The sequence below is a fragment of the Astatotilapia calliptera genome, chromosome 12, assembly GCF_900246225.1.
Source record: "Astatotilapia calliptera chromosome 12, fAstCal1.2, whole genome shotgun sequence".
Taxonomy (NCBI): domain Eukaryota; kingdom Metazoa; phylum Chordata; class Actinopteri; order Cichliformes; family Cichlidae; genus Astatotilapia; species Astatotilapia calliptera.
In genome coordinates, this window is record NC_039313.1 from 18,851,082 (window position 1) to 18,870,660 (window position 19,579).

Below are 19,579 nucleotides of genomic sequence, written 5' to 3' on the forward strand. Positions count from 1 at the left end.
CCTCTGTTATTGCCAACAAAGGTTATGTTACAAAGTATTGTTATTGACCAAATACTTATTTTCCACCCTGATTTACGAATAAATTCTTTACAAATCCTACCATGTGGATTCATGGATTTTTTTTTTTCACATTCTGTCTCTCACAGTTGAAGTGTACCTCTGGTGCAAATTACTGACCTCTGTCATCATTTTAGGTGGGGGAACTTGCACAATCGGTGGCTGACTAAATACTTTTTTGCCCCACTGTAGTGTATCATCTTATTAATTTATTAATTTAGTATTTCTTGGCTTTATATTCTTGTATTCTTCTATTATCTGTAAATGAGCTGTAATAACACACAAATCCCCCCCCCCGTCCGATCATTAAAGTCTTATCTTATCTTAGAAAATACTTTCATTCTTTCTTTTTGCTCTAATTGGTCTCTAAGGTTAAACATTAATGGTTACATCATTTGATCTTTTGAAGCTGTGATACAAGGGATTTACAGCTTTGTTTGGTTGCTACTGACGATATGTTTCTCATCCTGGGAAGCTTGTTGTCACTGACTGATTTGAAGTTAACAATTGTTTTTGTCAATTCATTCTGCTTTTTTATAATTATAGGTAGGAGTAGTAGGTAGTTCAAACTCTGCTTTAATTTATTTATTTAAATATTCTGTTTTGTGTGTGCGTGTTTTTGGGTTTTTTGCCAAAAAAGACAGTTCTGCTTTTTTGCTTCTTTTTTTGTTTGTTGGGTTTCTTAATTTTTATTAAAAAGTTTAAGTCTTAGTAATACGTTCTCAGTTTAATAAAACAGTATTTTCATCCACTGAAACAATCAGTTGTGTAACAATTTTTCAATTACAGAGGGGGAAAAACTTTTTTGCTCAAGCATGGGCACTTAATCGGGAGAATTTTATGAATAAAAAATTAGAATAACAGATTGTATTTTTATAAAGTTTTCAAGTCAACTCACCTGAATGATCTTTCAACATTACAGCTTTCAGACTAAAGTGCTTTATTAACCCTTTAAGACCTACCATAGAGCCAAGTTTGCCAGAGCTTATCTTGATATTTTTACATGCTGTAGAGCCATTTTTGGGATTGTTTCAAGTTGCTATATGTCAATACAACCGTTATAGCCCAAATTTATATAATATATATGCATTAAGTGCATAGTAACTACATAAATTGCAAAAACGTGCAATAAACTACAAAATGAAAATCATTTTGGGTTGTTTTTTAACATATATTTCTAGTTAGAGAAATTTAAGAAGTTTATCCCTCAAAACTAAATACACAAAAGTTGCACAAAATAGTTTCGAACCACAGGAAATTTATTTTGAGTGTCTTCATAGTTGTGTTTTTTGTTTTTTAGATACACCAATTTTTATATACTGCTGGAAAAACGAAAATAAATATAATGCAAATTTACCCCCCAAAAAACAGCATGTGCATCAAAATAAACTATTTCCAGCAGTGTAATTTTTGTTTGAAGCATCCCAGAAACGATACGGAAAAGTCAAACATGACTTTTAAAAATAAGGCCCTGAAGGTAAAAAAAAAAAAACCCTACATTTTCCGCGAAAATGACGTCACTTCCGGGCAGGTAATGGCGGACATGCTGACGTCTATTCCAACGTAGGAAGTGTTATGAACAGCTGATCGGATCAGCAAAACGTGTTTCTGGAATATTATGTTGTTGTCGCTGCAAATGCTTTTTATTCAATTTATTTTCAAAGCTATATGTGGAAGGAAACCGTGTCATAGGACAAGCTGAATGCATAAGATGCAAGTACAACTCCTCCGGTTTCATATGCAAAAAAATGATTGTGCTAGCTTATGTGATTCCAGTTCTACAGGAATTTAAAAATGGCTGCGCAAAACGGAGCGTGCCCGCTCCGACCGGTCTTAAGGGGTTAAGGCATTAACAGATCAACTGTGGAAACTGTGGCTGATCTTATAGATATCTGGCTTCTTTTCAAACTTTTTACATGCCTGATGAGCACATATTTTTATTTAACTTTTTTGTTTGTCTATTTCTCGTGCAGTTAGGTTGAAAAATGTTAGTGCTTCTGAGACATTAGCTTTACTACAAAGCAGGGAACTTCAGGACTTAATTATTACTTAGACATGAGGTGTAACTTCCTGGTGTATTAATTTTACCTGAGCTTTGGAATCTTATCCGGGCGTTCCTGTGTGTTCTGAGAACGTAACAGATAAAATCTGCACATTATTAAAGCGGCCTACTAACCTGTCACTTTTCCTGGAAAGTTACACCCCCTGTTCCTTTGGAGCTTGGTGTTTTGTTTTTTTGGTTTTTTTTTTTTTAGAGACAATCTAAACCCTCTGGTTTTTCCCCAATGAGTCTCAATCACAGACATATAATCTCAGAGGAAGGAACTGTAATCCCTTGAGTGGTTTTCTGCTGGCTGCATGAAATTTCAAAGATGTTTGTTGGTTCATTTATGATACTGTAGCTGTAGTCTATAGTTAGAAAGTTGGTGCACGAGCAGTGATGGTATTACTCTCTAGTCGGAGTCAGTGAGGCTGTGGTAATCCTTGAGGACACCCCTTTCAAGCCAATAACATGAATTTAACTTGGAACAGATGGTATTGCTGTTATGTGGTTAGTGTTCAGGCTGACCAGAATAAAGGAACCTGTACTTCCTATTGATGAAGTACAGGTTGCACTGTTGTTCACAAAGACCAGCTCCGTCTACAAGATGCTCTAGTTCCTTTGCTTCCAGAGTGGAGCATCACACTGGGGCTTGCCCGCTGGCTAGGTTAATATTTGAAGGTGTTTCAGGGTCCCATAGACTTTATTCCTGGGTTGTCAGGAGTAAGGTCACAATGCATCTACCCTTCAAGATATAGGTGTAGTATGCTCAAGGTCTATTGTGGGTGAAAAAGCCAATTCAATTCTCCTAACCTGGAATTAGTGAGCAAACTGGCTGCAAACTTCCATGGTTGCATTTCAGAGCTGGGGGGTCCACGGGGATGCAACAAACTGCATTCCTTTAAAATCAGCTTCTGCCATCCATGAGTCTACGTAGACCCAAGGGCAAGCTGTCGTAGCTTACTGCTTATCAGTGGCATCTGTTTGGTGATTTTAGGATAACACAGTGCATCTCACCACTAGGACTTTGTCTGTTAGTTGTGGACCATTGAACTCCATTTGTTACTGGCACATGGCAAGCCAGGTCATCCACTCCATATCCATGCAATTAGTGCTGCCACCCATATGAATAGGCAGTGGTGCTGTGTGCCACATCTTGAGGCAAGCAAAGCCATGTCTAGGCTCTGAAGGAGCTGGTTATGGAGATGTTAATGTTTTTGCTGTCTTAAGATAGCCAGTCAGCAGAGGCATAGCAGTAGCTTGGTAATACTGGAAGCAACAAACACTACAAGCTAAGCTGGTGGAAAAGATGCAAGAAAATCAGAATACTTTAATCCCTAAGGAAATTATGTGATGAAGCCTGCACTAATATTCGGTTACATTTTGTATTCTTTGAGTATTATACATATGATAGAGTAGCCAAGCCAACTTTATTTATAAGGTACTTTAAAGCTGGTTATCCAACATCTGAGTAGTCGTTTCTATTAGACTTCAAAGCATGCATAGTCAGTGTGATATAAATTGTCACAACACAACAGTTTCTGCTTTTACCCTTGATTATTTAATTAAATGTCACATGTTTTTATTGGTTTTAAATTGCTTTTCATATGTTAAATTTCAGTCTCCAGACAGGTCTGGGATTGGTCATCAGATGCCACCAACCACTGTTTTATGTATAAGTGCATCAGCTCCAGCTGAGATAACAAAGAGTCTACTAATCACCATTGCTGACCAATTTAACACCGGTTCAGACAGTTTGTTGAACCTGACTGTGATTCTTTAGTTAAATCTGAGCAACTTAAATTCAGAGATAAGTAAATGTATTAATTGTCGAGTTGTGAGTTGTACTTTTTACATAGCTTTTTTACATTTGCCTTTTGGAATTCTTTTAAGGTTGTAATCCCAATAAATCTAGCTGCACAATTCCTCTGTCATGGATCAGACACCATAATACATCAACAAGTTGGAAGTTGTTTAAAAATAAATAAATAAAAATCATCTTTTAGTTGCTGGCTTGTTTTTAAAGCAATGACTTTAAACTTTTCTGATTTAATTGTAAATAGAAATTCCCTGAAGAATAATTAATGTTTTCCCTTTATTTCTTCGCTACAGGAAGACATGGAGAAGATGGAGGCTAGGGAAAAGGAACTGAAACAGCAAGAAGCTCAGAAGAAGCTTTTTGAGGGACTCAAGTTTTACCTCAACAGAGAAGTTCCCAGAGAGTCTCTGGCATTCGTCATCAGGTGAGCGAGAGATGCTACAGTGAAGCAAAGAAACGTCCACGGAAGCCTGAAGCTGACTTTTTCACTTTTGTGTATCTCTGTTGCCTTTCAGGTGTTTTGGAGGTCAGGTATCCTGGGACAAGTCTGTGTGCATTGGTAGCACATACGATGTGACAGATGAGACCATCACCCATCAAATTATTGACAGGCCCAGTGTTGGCAAACAGTATATCAACAGGTAGAGAAATGCTGTGCTTTTCATCATGTATGAGAAGGTTTTTTGTTTTTTTTTTTCCTTATAGAGGTATTTGATTTTGTCATAGAATTCGTAATCCTAGAGACAGGAAGTGTGTCATTCATGTACATTACCCACTTTTACAATGACTCCTTTCACTGGAATATTTCCCATCCCCCCCACCCCTTGGTCCTGCAGCAGAAAAAATCCTCACCAAAGAGCAAGATTGTATTCTCATTATTACATAGTAGACGCATGAAAATATGCACTTATTTGCCATCATAACAGATGATTTTCGAAACCTTTGCTTGTTTTAGATACTACATCCAACCCCAGTGGCTATACGACTGTGTCAATGCCAAAATTCTCTTGCCTGTGGAGGATTATTTCCTTGGGGTGACTCTACCCCCTCACCTGTCTCCGTTTGTGGAGGAGAAGGAAGGTGACTATGTGCCTCCAGAGAAACTGAAGATGATGGCCTTACAGCGAGGAGAAAAACCAGGTGTGGTTCAGTTATATCTCAGTGTGTATGCGGGTCACGCCCACAATTCGCTGACTTTTCCCCTCTGATCAGAGTCCTAGTTTTAAAAACAACAAACAAAAAATACTTTCAGATCTGAATGAACAACAGATGCATAGGAGGGAAAATTATAAGATAACCATAACCTCTAACCATGGTCTCGTGTCATTATTTTGTTACATCATAAAATTATGAGTATTGTACATAATCAAGTAGTTAAGCCAACTTTATTTATAAAGAACAACCACTTAGCAAAGGGTTGGACATAGGAAGAAAAACACACTTGAATAAAACCTTTTTTTAAAGAAGCCTGTTTAATGTGAAATGGCAGCAAATTCCACTATTTGGGAGCCACTACACCAAGTCCTGTCCCCTGTGAGCCTGCACTGTGTCCTCGGCATATACAAGGAGTTGGTCAGCTGATCTGAGCGACTAGGAAAGGGGAGTGCAAGTGCAGCAACTCAGAGAGGTGGTTTGGAGCGAGGCCATGTAACAACCTGAAAACAGATAAAAGAATTTTTAAAATGTCATGTGGAGAGTTAAATAGACATTCACGGCCTCTCTTAATCTGAATGAATGTAATTGATATTTGTGATTGATTTAAAAAGTTTAATAATTTGCTTCCTTTTTTGGGTTGTTTTGGAGACTTTAACACAGAACTGTTCTGATGGTCTGCTTATGTGAATAATTACTGCCAGCATTTCTTAATTGGATGATTAAATTTTTCTTGGTGGCTGGATCGAAATGTTGTGATTTACTAAAAGAACTGTAAGCGAGACAGCTTGTGGAGGTTATAGTTTATCTGATCAGAGTCCTAAAAAGCCACTTTGGCATCACACAGTAATGAAAATAAAAGATGAATATTTAATATAGGCACACAGGATTGAAATGTCAGCAGCACTAATTTTAAATAATTCCTTTTTCTTCCTTTTATAGGCAATGAACAAGAGGAGGATGAGGAAGAAGAGGAGGAGGAGGGAGAACAGGAAGAGGAAGAAGAACAAGAAGAGGATGACAATGGTGATGAAGAGGATGATGAAGAGGAAGTAGCAGAAGAGAAAAACCTTAAGAAAATGGAAGAACAAAGATCCCAGGGCAAGGTGATATGTCAGATCCTGATTTCTTTGTCATTGTGATTTTATTTTTTAGATCTTTTGGAATCTTTATTGACTCGTCTCATTCCCTTTTAGTCTCTACATGTCAAAGTGACACCTGGAAAGCTGAAGGTAGAAAATAAGGCACGCTTGGAGCAGGAGGAGAAAGCAGAGGAGAAGCGTCTGGCCATTATGATGATGAAGAAAAAGGAAAAGTACCTCTATGACAAAATCATGTTTGGAAAGAAAAGAAAAGTCCGTGAGGTGCGTACATTGCCGCTTCGCTAAGAATATTTGTTCAACCTAAAAGCTTTAACTTTGAATATTTTAGTGTTGATACTGAGCATTTTATCTCAGGCCACAGTGTTTACCAGTATTATGTAGCCGCTGCGGAGAGAACGGCGCAGCCCAGCGTTGACCCCCGCTGAGTTCACTGAGCTTAAAAATGGTTGCGTAACTGGTGTTGAGTATCTTCCATTAACTGGGCTCCTTCTCTTTTTACAGGCTAACAAGCTTGCTGCCAAGAGGAAGGCTCACGATGATTCAGAAAAAGAAAAAAAGAAAAAGGCCCGAAAATAACTGGTGCCTTCTTCAGACTGACTTTCTTTTTAACTTTGAGACTCAGTGCATTGCAGGTTTACATACCATAAAACCTGAAAGTGCAGTAGAGCTCTGCGTGCTACATGCACTCTAATGACCTCTGCAGAACTTCAAACAGCGCAGGTTGTCACAAATGCTAGTTGTGTGATTATTATTGTAAAAGTAACTGTTTGATCTGTGCTCCACTTTTCTGTATTGTACAATACAACTTCCTGTTTATTTTAAAATCTGTAACCGAAACATTTTACAGTTAAACGGACTGAATTAAACCTGTTACTTGTGATATTGCATCTCTAAGAAGAAATGATTCTCTTAGTCTTGGCGCCATATTGAAAAATGATTATTTATCCTTGAGGCTGTAGCTTTAGGGCAGCTGTTTCTTTTTAAAGCTGTGCATGGATCAGACAAGATGGCAAAAGGTCAGAATATAATCTGTAACGCACGGCTTAAGATTTCACATCTGCAGAGGCTCAGGTCATGCTGCTGCTGTCGGTTGAACCTCTTTGCTGATTGGTTAACACTTAAGTAGTGGGTGGTAATGATGAAGAACCACAAGACCAAAGCACCATCTCAGAGGGCAAAGGCTACACCCATCATACCCCTCCGCTCCTTGGTTTCCTCACACAGTTTGACACTCGCTGCAGCCTCTCATCCCTTGCCTAGGACCCAAATCTACATTCCTCACAAGCCCACCCAGTTCAAGTCTCAGCCTAGCACTCTGTTTGCCTACAGGCAGAACCACTCCCCGCTGAACAAAAACGGTGTTGTGCCTGAGCTTGATGAATGTGGGTTGACCAGCACAGCTCAAGTCTGCCTTCCAAGAACCGAGAAATCAGTTTAGAGGAAGATGGAGTTCATGTGTAGTGTGGTTTTGTTTTTTGTTTAGTTTTTTTTGGGCGGTATCTTGACAGCGTATTGCAGTATCTGTACACAAAGCCAGATAGACTTGTTGCTCCAGTAATGTTCACTTTCTGCTGAAATGGTTGCCTAGGATGGCAGTTTCACATCAGAAGGTACCGTGTGGTATAACTTGTATGTAGAGTTAAAATATCGATAGCCTTTAGTTAATGAATTGCAGATAAAGATAAGGGAGATTTAAAAGATCAATCCTTTGTAAATACAAGCTGGAAAAACTTATGTGCAGGTTTGTTGTGAAATAAATATCAAATATCTGATCTGTGGTGTAAAATTTAACAACACATACTCGGCAGCCTTGATCAACTAGTACACTCGGTCTTTGTGCTCTGGATTTCTACATTTGTTTCTCTTATGCTGTTTTCTACCCCTCATATCAGCTTGCAGCTCAGACTCCAGTGTCTACACTCAATGGTCTTTTGTATGTAGACACTGAATAGGCACTGTACAGTCTCACTCCTCCCTCACCAGTTCAACCTCCCTCCCTCTCACCCCTCCTCTTTTACGCTTCCTAGCAAGTGCTTGTCCCTTGACACAATTACTGACGTCACAGGTGGCTTGATGAGCTTCCCTGCAGTGCTTTGTTCAGCGTGATCAGTTTTGGAATCAAGTTGAGGGAGGAGGCAGCTGGCTGCCTGAAAGCATCAGGTGTGCGTACAGAGGCGGAGAGAAAGAAGAGAAGAGGAACCGCAATCAGATGAATGAGCTGCGCTGCACAGGACATGTGATAGGACAGCAGGACCGTGCTGGGTCAATAGTGGCATGTTTTTGTCTGAATCAAGATACAAGGACAGCCGTTAGAGGGAGATGAACTTGTATTCACTTTTTGGGAACTGGGCGGACTAAACGATTGTCAATAAATTACCATTACCACTAGTTTGTCTTTGGACTTGCGCATAAGGGTAAGAATTTCTTCTCCGCTCTTTTCACAATAATCTTTTAGTAAATCTCAATTCTAAGCATGTTGTACTTTTCCAACACCTTTTCTCCAGTGTTTTTGCACGAAATGCAGCGATTCAACTAAATCTAGTAATTGTTACCCTTAATGTTTACTCTTAAAACAATGTTATGCTCTTTCTTTTCAATTCCTTCTCATATAAATGGGGGAGAGAGAAAAAACAAACTTTGTAGTCCAGCTATGCAAAGCTTAAGAGCCATGATAGATGAGGAAACATTCAGGAAAGTAAGTGAAATAATGCTAATGTTGATCCTACCCAGGGATGCATTTTTGATAAATCAAGCTTTAGTGAAAATCTAAACATTACCCTCACAACGGAGTTTTTATTTATCCAGGCTAGTGTTTTGATATTATTGTGGGAAATGTTTTCACTGCACCTTTGCAGGCGAACAATCTATTCCCAACTTCAAACACAGTTACTTTTCTCTGCATGGACTTTTTGCTAGATCTGCTCTAAACCTCATTCGAAAGTTGGCCTCAGTCCAAAAGAAGCAATGACGTACTTCACAGTCAGGATTCTCTAAAGCAGCAAAAACACTGTCAGATTCAGTTCAGGACAGACAAACGCACACTGCCATGTGTGACTTACTATAATGACTAGGGATGGGTATCGTTTAGGTTTTATCCGATACCGGTGCCAAATCGGTACTTTTGAAACTGTGCCGGTGCTCAAACCGGTGCTTAAAGAATGGAGAACACAAAATTGGTCCAAAAACCTCTCATGTTCAGCTGTTTTTCGTAAAAAGATAACAATGTTAGCCTTTTCTGCAGCTATGGGGCATATATGGTATCACTCTTGGCTGGAAGCAGTGCTTAAACAATGGAAAAAACACAAACTTTGTCCTAAAACTCTCATGTTTAACTGTTTTCCACTTTTTCTTTGGTCATTTTAGCCTTTTTGGCCAGGGTGAAGGGAGTATCTGCCATCAAACAAGAGGACAGCCGCATGTAGCTATGATGATGTTTGCTAGTTCACCTTACATGCATTAATATAATAACGTGGTTCGCCTACTCAACGTAAATTACACACGAACAACATTAAGCTACTCACGCAGAGAAGAACGGCTGCTGCTGCATCATCATCCGTCATCATTTCTGCTACACTGGCAGGGCTAGGGGCCAGGACTCTCCTCTTCGTGTTTTTGGGGGATGTTGCATAACAGGCAACCCACCCGCAGTAGATGTGCTCGGTGTGAGGTCTCACAGCAAGCTATCAAATACGGCGCATTTCTCGGCTTTTAAAAAAACGCTATGCGTCGCCAGGTGTTTCATCGGATTTGAGGTGTTACTGTGATACTGTCAAAGGAGGTATCAGCTTAAAGCACTTGTTGCAGGCTGCTGAGTTTGCATATTTTGCTGTGAAGTACAGCCAGACTTTTGACCGCTTTGCCTTGGACATTTTTAATCTGTAGCTCTGCTCTAAAAGAACGTACGTACCTGGACCCACCTACTATCCTTGGAAACGTAAAATGATTGGCTAGAGGTGTATCACAGCTCAGGGAAAAAAAAGCACCGAAATGTGCGCTGCTTTTCGGTCTGGTTACTACCGTTTATGTCAGAACCGACACCGGTACCCATCCCTAATAATGACTAAAAGAAAAAATATTTAAGGAGTTATGCTTTGATCAGAAAAGGAGGGGACGCAGATGATCATTTTCTAATGGAAACCTAATTTAAAGCTGTTATTAGAATGGTCACTGTAATAGGTTTATCTTTCTACATTATACATAAAAATATAATTTTTAGCAACTTTTGTGTATGCTGTTACTTCACGAAGACAAAATTATTGTGTGGGATGGTGTTTAATTGACGCCATGATGGTAGAGGAACCAGTAATCCAAGAATGTAAACAGCAACTGAAACAGAGTTGCACAGTGATGACATGTCTATGAAGCAGCAGCAGCACATAACAGGCAATTTAGTTCTGTCACAACACAGAGCTGTCCTATGCTGGCAAAATGCCTCCCTGTGTCACTGACTGGAACATTTACAGGCCAGGCCATAACACTCCTACAACTCCGAAACATTCGAGAATCTCTCCAGTTGGAGAGCTCCAAACATTCTGGAATGCTTCTGTCCGTAAGGAGGTCAGCTCTGTATAATTCATATATACAACTGTTACCAAAAGTACATGTACTTCTTGTAAGTCCTTGTACTTCTATATTTCTAATTCTTCTCCTGCTCTCTTTCACTATAAGTCTGAAAAGTCCTCCCCACACACATACACACTCACACTCTTTATTAATTTTGTGCTCACTCACATATCTTGAGACCAGTGTTGGGTAAGTTACTTTAAAAAAGTAATTAATTACTAATTACTAATTACTTAATCAATATTGTATTTAAAATACTTATCTAATTACTGTATCTGAAAAGTAACTTAATTACTCAATAAGTAATTTAACTAAATACTTCTTAAAATCCCTATAAACCTTGAGTGGACAAACAATAGAAATGAAACTCTTTAAATAATAAATAATTTTTTTTAAAGATGGAGACTCTACAGTACGCAGCGGTAGCATCTCTTCCACAATGTAGCCTGTAATTATTTTTTAAGCTCACCTTCAGACGCTTTCTGTGCTGCTGAAGTAAAATCAAGTTTTGCCTGCTTAGCAGGAGTTGCCGCGGCGTTATCCATGGATGATGAACAAGGATCACTCAGAAGTGTTCGTCTATACTCTCGTGTCAGGCGCTTCAGTAGACTACTCGTGCTATTAACAGCAGCCGATAGTTTTTACATATTACTGTAATATTCTTGTCTGCTTGTTTCAGAAAAGTGAAGAGACGGGAATATGTCCATTTCATAAAAGAGCCACAGGCTCCAGCAGAGTCCGACATCTTCCGCTTTAGAATACGACTATGCAGCAAAGTGGCGCGAAATGACGTGAACCTGCACTACAGTGATGTTAAAGCGGCAGAGTTTACTTTTACCTTAAGAAGATAAATTATTGAAATTAAATAATGATATTCAGCGAGTTTAATTATTTTACAATGTAACGCAAGTACATTGTAAGTAACTGTAATTAAAATACCTAAATATGAACAGTAATCAGTTACTTTTCCACTGAAAAAGTAGAGTAATTTAATTACAGTAATGCGCTACACCCAACACTGCTTGAGACACTTTGCAGAGGCCCCACCCCAGATTAGGAACCATTTGACTAAACTACAAAACTGTACAAAACCTTTTGAGGATTGGGGGTGGAAAGGGGTAGTTTAATTTGGTAATTTTCTCTCTAAGCGATCTTATTCCACTAGTGGTTGACAAGTTGATACCAAAGAATACTATGTTTTGCTAAGCTGTCGTTAATTTTTAATTAAAAGAATGTATATGCATTGGGTTCACACTGGTTCAGATAATGTTACAAATTCCAGGTGGTGAGTTTCAACTCGTTACTTATGTAGCTGAGTGAGCAGATGGCTCGCCTTATCGCAGTCTGCAGGAGGGAATGCAATATCACTTTCCGTGTTGATGCATTATTTATTTCACAGGAAGCTGAGAAACAAATATGTTGTTTTGTCATTCCTCATACAGTTCAAATTCTTTCTGTTTAAAATATTCATTAGATACAATTACATTATATACAGTATGTAGTATGTTACCGCTTATTCACACTCAACTTGGAAAAGGTGGAAATACTTTGCTGCTTATGTATTTGAACAAGCTGGACCAAATTGTGAAACTACATTCACTGACTTCATTGGAGCATTTTGAAAGATTGTACTTATTGATCTGTACCTACCTGCTCTTCGACAGGTCTCTGTTGAAAAAGAGATCTTAATCTCAGTGAAACTAGACAGCCAAGGTTAACTATGTAAGTGTAACCTTTCCCTGTGGGTTCATATTCTTTAGCACCTTAAATTATAGGCCACACTATAGCACTGCTGTCCATGTAAAATTACTGGTTTGTAAACCTGCTATTAGTGAGCTTCTTTAATTTTTTTTTTAAACCAAAATAGCTGTTGTTCCTGCCCTCTGTCAGAGTGTTCCCACTGAGCAATACATGTACCAAAACCACCGTTAAAGCTACGCATTCAGTGCTTCCTTTCCTAAATGACAAATGCAACTTTCACCTGCCTTTGTGGTGCATTTTTCTTTTCACTTTGCTTTTGTGTGCACTTCTGCACACACAACCGAACAAAGATTATACTCCCTGTAATCAAATTACAATTAAATAACCAAGAAACTATCTAAATCAATCATTTCAAGTGTTCTTGTTATGCTGTGTCAGCGACACACCCGCTGAGGAACAAATTCTGCTTGGTGATTCTGTTTTGAGACGTGAAGCTAGAGAAACCAGCAACCATAGATAATTGTCTTACAGGGTCCAGAGCAGGCAACACTGAGGGAACCCTAAAACTCCTGGCTAAAGATAAACATAAATTTGTAAAATTATAATTCACATCAACAGTAAAGACACTTGGTTAAGTCAATCGAAGGTCACTAAAATTAATATTAAATCAGTGTGTAACTTTGCCAAAAGAATATCGAACTCTGCAGCTTTCTCTGGTCCCCATTCGCACCAGTAGTGACGTGTTTAGCTGCATGTTTTTCTTAATTTGCCTTCTGTCTGAGTGGTGTCAAAAATAATTATGTATGTTTTACAGATAACTGGGAAACTTTCTAGGGCAAACCTGGTCTTAAGACAGATGACACACATCCCACTTTGGATAAACCAGCTCTCATTTTTATGAATCTGGCCAAATTGATTAAACTCCCCAAAACATGACTATCCAGAGTTGAGACCAGGAAGCAAAGTTGCAGGCTTACATTTCTCTCTGCAGCTTCTTTCTTACAAACATAAAAAAAAAAAATCACAGGAGTACCAATATATCACATACAACTGTACCAAAGAGTAAAACAGTGAGATATGAGATTAATGCATGTTCTAACTCCCTGTTAGAACATGCATTAATCATTTGTCAACAAACTGATTCACCATGCCCTACAGAAACCTGGTTACAGCAGGATGATTATGTTAGTTTAAATGAATCAGCACCCCTGAGTTATACTAACTGTATAATAACTTTTTATTTGTTGTTATCTATCATCCACCTGAACCTTACTCGGAGTTTCCATCTGATTACTCAGGCTTTTTATCTGATTTAGTGCTCAAATAAAATATTTATTGTGAGTGATTTTAACATACATGTAGATACTGAAGACGAAAGCCTCTGGATGGCATTTTTAAACTTAACCTCTGACTACCTTCTCTCAAAATGTAAAAGAACCCATCCACCACTTTAACCACACTCTAGGTCTTCTTCTAACTTATTCTACAGAAACTGAACATTTAACAATATTTCCCCAAAACCCTCTATTGTCGGATATTTTCCAACATTTAAATTTACAATAAAGGATCACACAGAATTGGGGAATACATTTCATTACAGTACATGTCTTTTTGAAGGTGCTGTAACCAGAGATGGGCAGTAACGCGTTACTTACAAGTACTTACAAGTAACGCGTTGCTCGTTTTCAAGTAACGAGTAAAGTCAGGGATTACTATTGCAAAAACGGTAATTAGATTACCATTACTTTCCCGTAGGAACGCTGCGTTACTAAAACCGTGATTTTTTTTGCGAGAATGTCTCATGACAGTGACGTAAGCAAGTGCGAGTTTGTGACAACAGCTGTGTGCAGATCAACAATGGATAACATATCAAGTGCGGGAGAGAGTATGAGCGTGCGGAAGTGTGGAAGTACTGACCTTACTTTGAGTTTGATTCCATAAAAAGTGACAAAAACATTAATGTCCGTTGTGCGTGGGAAGAAAACTTCTTTTTACAGCGAAAAAAACCCCTAAACATCCAAGCAAGCACCGAGTGCGCTGCCAGGTAATGGGAAATTCACAGAGAAATTCGCGGATTCTTCCACTGACCGCTGTGCCACACCTGCACCAGGGTAAACCTCCGCCTACCCAACTCCTGCTTTACAGGTGAAAATAGAGCAACAGGACCGCTAGTCTTTGACTTTATTTATTTTCTTCTGTGTTTTACTTGCATCTATTTGAAAGACTGAGTGTAAACACACACAAAAAAAAAAATGTATGTGCTGGAATGTGCACAAAATAGGTTTGAATATTAAACAAATTTCTTCCAGTCAGAGAATGTTGCATATAATCAAATTTTTGCTTGATGCATAAAGTTAAAAGATTAAAACTAATAAAAGTTTTAAAAAGGGACCTTTCCATTTGATTACATTTTGTATGATGGATTATGTAGAAAAAGTAGAATTGGGCTGAAAGATCTATCGCTTTATCACCTATTCAGGTTGTAAATCGTGTTTTAAAAAAGTAACTAAGTAATTAATTACTTTTGAAAATAAGCAATCAGTAAAGTAACGGGATTACTTTTTGGGGGAAGTAATCAGTAATTTGTTACTGATTACTTTTTTCAAGTAACTTGACCAACACTGGTTGTAACTAACTTTATAGATATAATTCCCCCAGTTTTATCTTCTTCAGTGCCTTGTGCCAGCAGAGTGCAGAGCAGGTACCTGAACTTTAATCTCACAGAATTGATTATCTTGTTAATGATTTTACATCTTCAATGCATTTGAATCTGGATACTGTAGAACCTCTGAAAAGAGAATCTCAAATTAGAAAATATTTGACTCCCTCGTGTAACTCTCAAATGCACACCTTAAAACAGATAAGTTGTAAGCTGGAGAGTAAATGTTGTCTCGCTAATTTAGAAGATCATGATTTAGCCTGGAAAGTAGTTTGTTTCTCAAAAGCGCTCCACAAAGCTAGAACATCTTACTCGTCTTCACTGATAGAAGAAAATAAGAACTCTAGGTTTCTCTTCATCATTGTGGCCAGGCTGACAAAAAGTCAGAGCTCTGTTGAGTCAAGCATTCTTTTAATCTTAACTACTTCATGAATTTCTTTGCAAATAAAATCCATCCATTCTTTCACTTGGCAAATTCAGGGTCACAGGGGTGCTGGAGCCTGTCCCAGCTACCGTAGGATGAGAGGTGTTTGTTGCAGGGTTAACACAAAGAGACAGACAACCATTTGCATTCACATTCAAATCTATGGGAAAGTACCCTGAGGTAACTCATACAGACACGGGGAGAACATGCAAACTCCACACAGAAAGGCAGAAGATGGTGGAACCCAGGACCTTCTCACCATGAGGCAACAGGGCTAACCACCCTGCTATTGTGCTGCCTAAAAATTTATCCATTAGAGAAAAAAATACTCATGACCATTTTAAAAACATTACATTGTGTACAGCTTCTTTCAATACCATTGATATTTATCTAGAGTCTTTTTCTCCAGTTGATCTTTCTGGGTTAACTCCAGCCCCTCACAGTACTGAAACAGCATTAGTGAAAGTTCCAAATGATCTTCTTATGGCCTCTGATAGTGGACTTGCCATGCTGGATCTCAGAGCAACATTAGATACTGTTGATCATAATATTTTATTACAGCAATCAGAGCATGTTGTCATTACTGTTGACCAAAAATATTTTTTACAGTGATTAGAGCATGCCATAGGCATTAAAGGCCCTGCGCTGCAGTGGTTTGAATCATATCTAGCTAACAGACTCCACTTTTTTAATGTAAATTTAGAGTCCTCTTACACACTAAGGCTAATTATGGAGTTCCACAGGGTTTTGTATTAGTTCCAGTTATGTTTATGCATGCTTCCCTTAGGCAGTATCAATAGAAGATATAGCATACATTTTCACTGCTATGCAGATGATACCCAACTTTATCTATCCATGATGCTGTATTGTACAATGCGCAAAAAATCTTATATAGATGGTTAGACGTTTTCTAACTAGATGCTTACTCTGGATGGCATTACCTTGGTCTCCAGTAACGCTGTGAGGAATCTTGGAGTTGTTTTTGAACAGAATATGTAGCTCAATGTGCATATTAAACAAATATGTAGACGCTTTCTCCCATTTGCACAATATCTCTCAAATTAAAAATATCCTGTCCTGTGGTGATGAGAAACAAGTTGATTATTACTATAGACTACTGTCATTATTTTAATTGCAATTTTAATTGTAATTAATTATTATTAGGGTGTCTTAAAAACTCCCTGAAAAGCCTTCAGTTGATCCAAAATGCTGCAGCAGGAGTATTGACCGGGTTTAGAAAGAGAGAGCATATTTCTCCTTTACTGGATTCTCTTGATTGGCTCCTTGTCAAATCCAGAATCGAATGATCCTACAAGATTTTGAATAATCAGGCCCCATTTCATCTTACAGACCTCATATTATGAGGATGAAGAAGAGATTTGTTCTGCGTTTCAGGTGAGCTGTTCTTCTGCTGGACCATGACTGGCAAGCAAAGAATCCAATGGAGGTCCATGTGCAAAAGCCTGGTCCTGGGTACATTCCTGACAAGCTGCATGATCTTTGTTTACTGCCTCTCCACTTCACAGGTCCACTTCAGTCTGCCTGAGTAAGATGGTGTGGATGTGTTCTGTAGAAACCCTCATGTAAAATTTGCATTTGTCTGCAAGGAATATATTTCACATTCAATTATTTAAGTATTTAAAAAATGCAAAACTGAAGTTTTTTTTTAAAAACAAATATTTTCTTTCTAGTTTCTCAAGTGCGATGGGTTGATGCTTTTGTTTATTTTGTGTCACATCATTTAGAGATAATTTCCACAAAACCCCATATGTCTTTATAGTTTGTTCTCCTTTTCATCTATGTAGGGTTCCGGTGCCTTATTCCTGCGCCCACCGTCCAACACAGTCCCACCCCAAACCAACCATCAACAATTCAGACACTGCCTACACCTGTGCTCCTAAAGTTGATATCATGTTCATGAAGACCCACAAAACAGCCAGCAGCACCTTCCTTAACATCCTTTTCCGATTTGGAGAGAAACACCAGCTCAAATTTGCTTTTCCCAAAAGCAGAAATGACTTCTTCTACCCATCTCTTTTCCAGCGCTCCCAGGTTAAAGACTACAGACCGGGAATGTGTTTCAATATTATTTGTAATCACATGCGCTTCAATGCACCTGAAGTGTCCAAGTTGCTGCCTGTGGACACATCCTACATCACCATTCTGCGAGACCCTGCAGAGCTTTTTGAATCCTCCTTCCACTACTTTGGCCGCCTGGTGCCTTTTACTTGGAAGATACCAGGTGACGACAAGCTGACTGAGTTCCTACGTGATCCCCACAAGTACTTTGATCCAGACAGTTTCAACTCTTACTACCTCAAGAATCTGCTGTTTTTTGACTTTGGACTGGACAACTCTCTGGATATGAATGATCCGCGAGTGGAAGAAGGAATCAAATTCATCAGTGACCGTTTTCAGCTGGTCATGTTAGTGGAACACTTTGAGGAATCACTCATCCTGCTAAAGGATGCCCTCTGCTGGGAGATGGATGATTTGCTCTTCTTTAAGCTCAATATCCGTAAGGGATCCACTGTGTCTAAATTTACTCCTGAGCTGAGAGCTAGAGCCCTTGAGTGGAATGCTATTGATTGGAAGCTATACCAGCATTTTAATCAAACTTTCTGGAAGAAAGTAGATGCGTATGGGCGGAAGCGTATGGCTGCGGATGTGGCAGAGCTCAAGAAGAGGAACAAAGAGATGACATCTATCTGCATTGAGGGTGGCCATGCTGTAGAAGCTGGCAGCATCCAAGAGACAGACATGCAGCCCTGGCAGCCAATCGGAGAGAAGTCTATCATGGGCTATAATTTAAAAAAGAATATAGACAAAGCACATCGGAAGCTGTGTCGCAAGATGTTAATGCCTGAGATTCAGTACTTAACAGAGCTTGGGGTGAACCTTTGGATTACCAAGTTGTGGGGCCATGTCCGAGATATAATTAACTGGTAACTGAGTGTGTGAGCACCAGAGGCCAATTTAAATCTGAAACACTGTATTAAGAATTACTGCATGGCTGATAGAATGGGAGGTTAATGACGTATCATATTTCCTGTCTCTTTGCCTGTTTGAATTGTACATCATTGTGCACTGTGATGTACATCATGAGAGCTTATGAAAAAAAAAAAGTTATGCTCTACAAATACTGAATCAGTTTACTGCATGCAGCCGAGGCTTAGTATTCTCCACTATGAGTCCATTTAATTGTTCTTACTCCCAGATGTCAGCTTGTTCTAATGGAGCACTTGACGTAACTATGAAGTTCACAATGACGTTCTAAAGCATGTTGATGGATTGATAAGAAATATTTATTTACATCCCTGAGAAACTTCTGAGCATTTTGAAAACATGGCAGGAATATCAGTTGGTTTGAAGTAAATGAAGTCTTTGATGTTCACCTGAAAAAGTCAAAACATTTCACTGACTGATTCCCCACTAAGGACTGAAATATATGTGAAAATATGCAACAAATCTGTGGAGGACAAAATCAGTCATGATGTTAAAAAGTATGTGAGTATCTCTCTCTCTCTCTTATTTATATATATGTATGTATGTATGTATATACATATGTACGTATGTATATCTGTATGTACATACGTACGTACGTATGTATATATACACGTATGTATGTATATATACATATGTATGTGTATATGTATATGTATATATGTGTGTGTGTGTGTGTGTGTGTGTGTGTGTGTGTGTGTGTGTATATGTATATAGATTTTTTTAAACGAATGGCATTAGCTATCAGTCTACTTGAGAGTCCTATCACTACAAATTCTAAATCAAATCATCATTAATGTTATCAACTATAAACGTGTTTCTCCATGTCTGTCATGTAATATGTTTAATAAATAACAACAGAAGAATCTATAAATGAAAGAGCCAGTAAAAATGATGTAATTAGCAGTAAAAATACCTTAATTTTATAGGATAAATGTTGCATTTTCTTCATGTGAGAACTTTACTGTTCCGTTTTTGTTTGCTGCTTAAATCTCAATGATAATCAACAATAATGTGTTGCTCTTGCCAGTTGTTTTGGGAGGTAAAGTGACAATGT

General features: G+C 38.5%; 2 protein-coding genes across 3 annotated transcripts in view; both read left to right on the forward strand.

Annotated features, from left to right (window-relative positions):
• The window catches only part of pes (pescadillo), a 30,785-nt gene extending 23,733 nt beyond the window's left edge, over positions 1-7,052 (forward strand). The window contains exons 10-15 of the mRNA XM_026186974.1: positions 4,211-4,341; positions 4,433-4,558; positions 4,873-5,057; positions 6,012-6,175; positions 6,266-6,433; positions 6,674-7,052. Coding sequence (XP_026042759.1) covers positions 4,211-4,341; positions 4,433-4,558; positions 4,873-5,057; positions 6,012-6,175; positions 6,266-6,433; positions 6,674-6,748 — 849 coding nt within the window. The 3' untranslated portion in view covers positions 6,749-7,052. The remainder of the gene's footprint in view (positions 1-4,210; positions 4,342-4,432; positions 4,559-4,872; positions 5,058-6,011; positions 6,176-6,265; positions 6,434-6,673) is intronic.
• A 958-nt stretch (positions 7,053-8,010) lies between these two features.
• On the forward strand, positions 8,011-19,061 carry gal3st1a (galactose-3-O-sulfotransferase 1a). 2 transcript variants are annotated; one of them, XM_026186975.1, is made up of 3 exons: positions 8,011-8,586; positions 16,915-17,065; positions 17,325-19,061. In XM_026186975.1, exons 2-3 carry the CDS (start codon positions 16,938-16,940, stop codon positions 18,466-18,468), a joined length of 1,272 nt encoding a protein of 423 aa, XP_026042760.1. In that variant the 5' UTR covers positions 8,011-8,586; positions 16,915-16,937; the 3' UTR covers positions 18,469-19,061. The 2 variants fall into 2 exon arrangements, with proteins under 2 accessions (XP_026042760.1, XP_026042761.1); XM_026186976.1 differs by lacking the exon at positions 8,011-8,586 and having other exon boundaries at positions 16,741-17,065.
• The last annotated feature ends 518 nt before the right edge of the window (positions 19,062-19,579 follow it).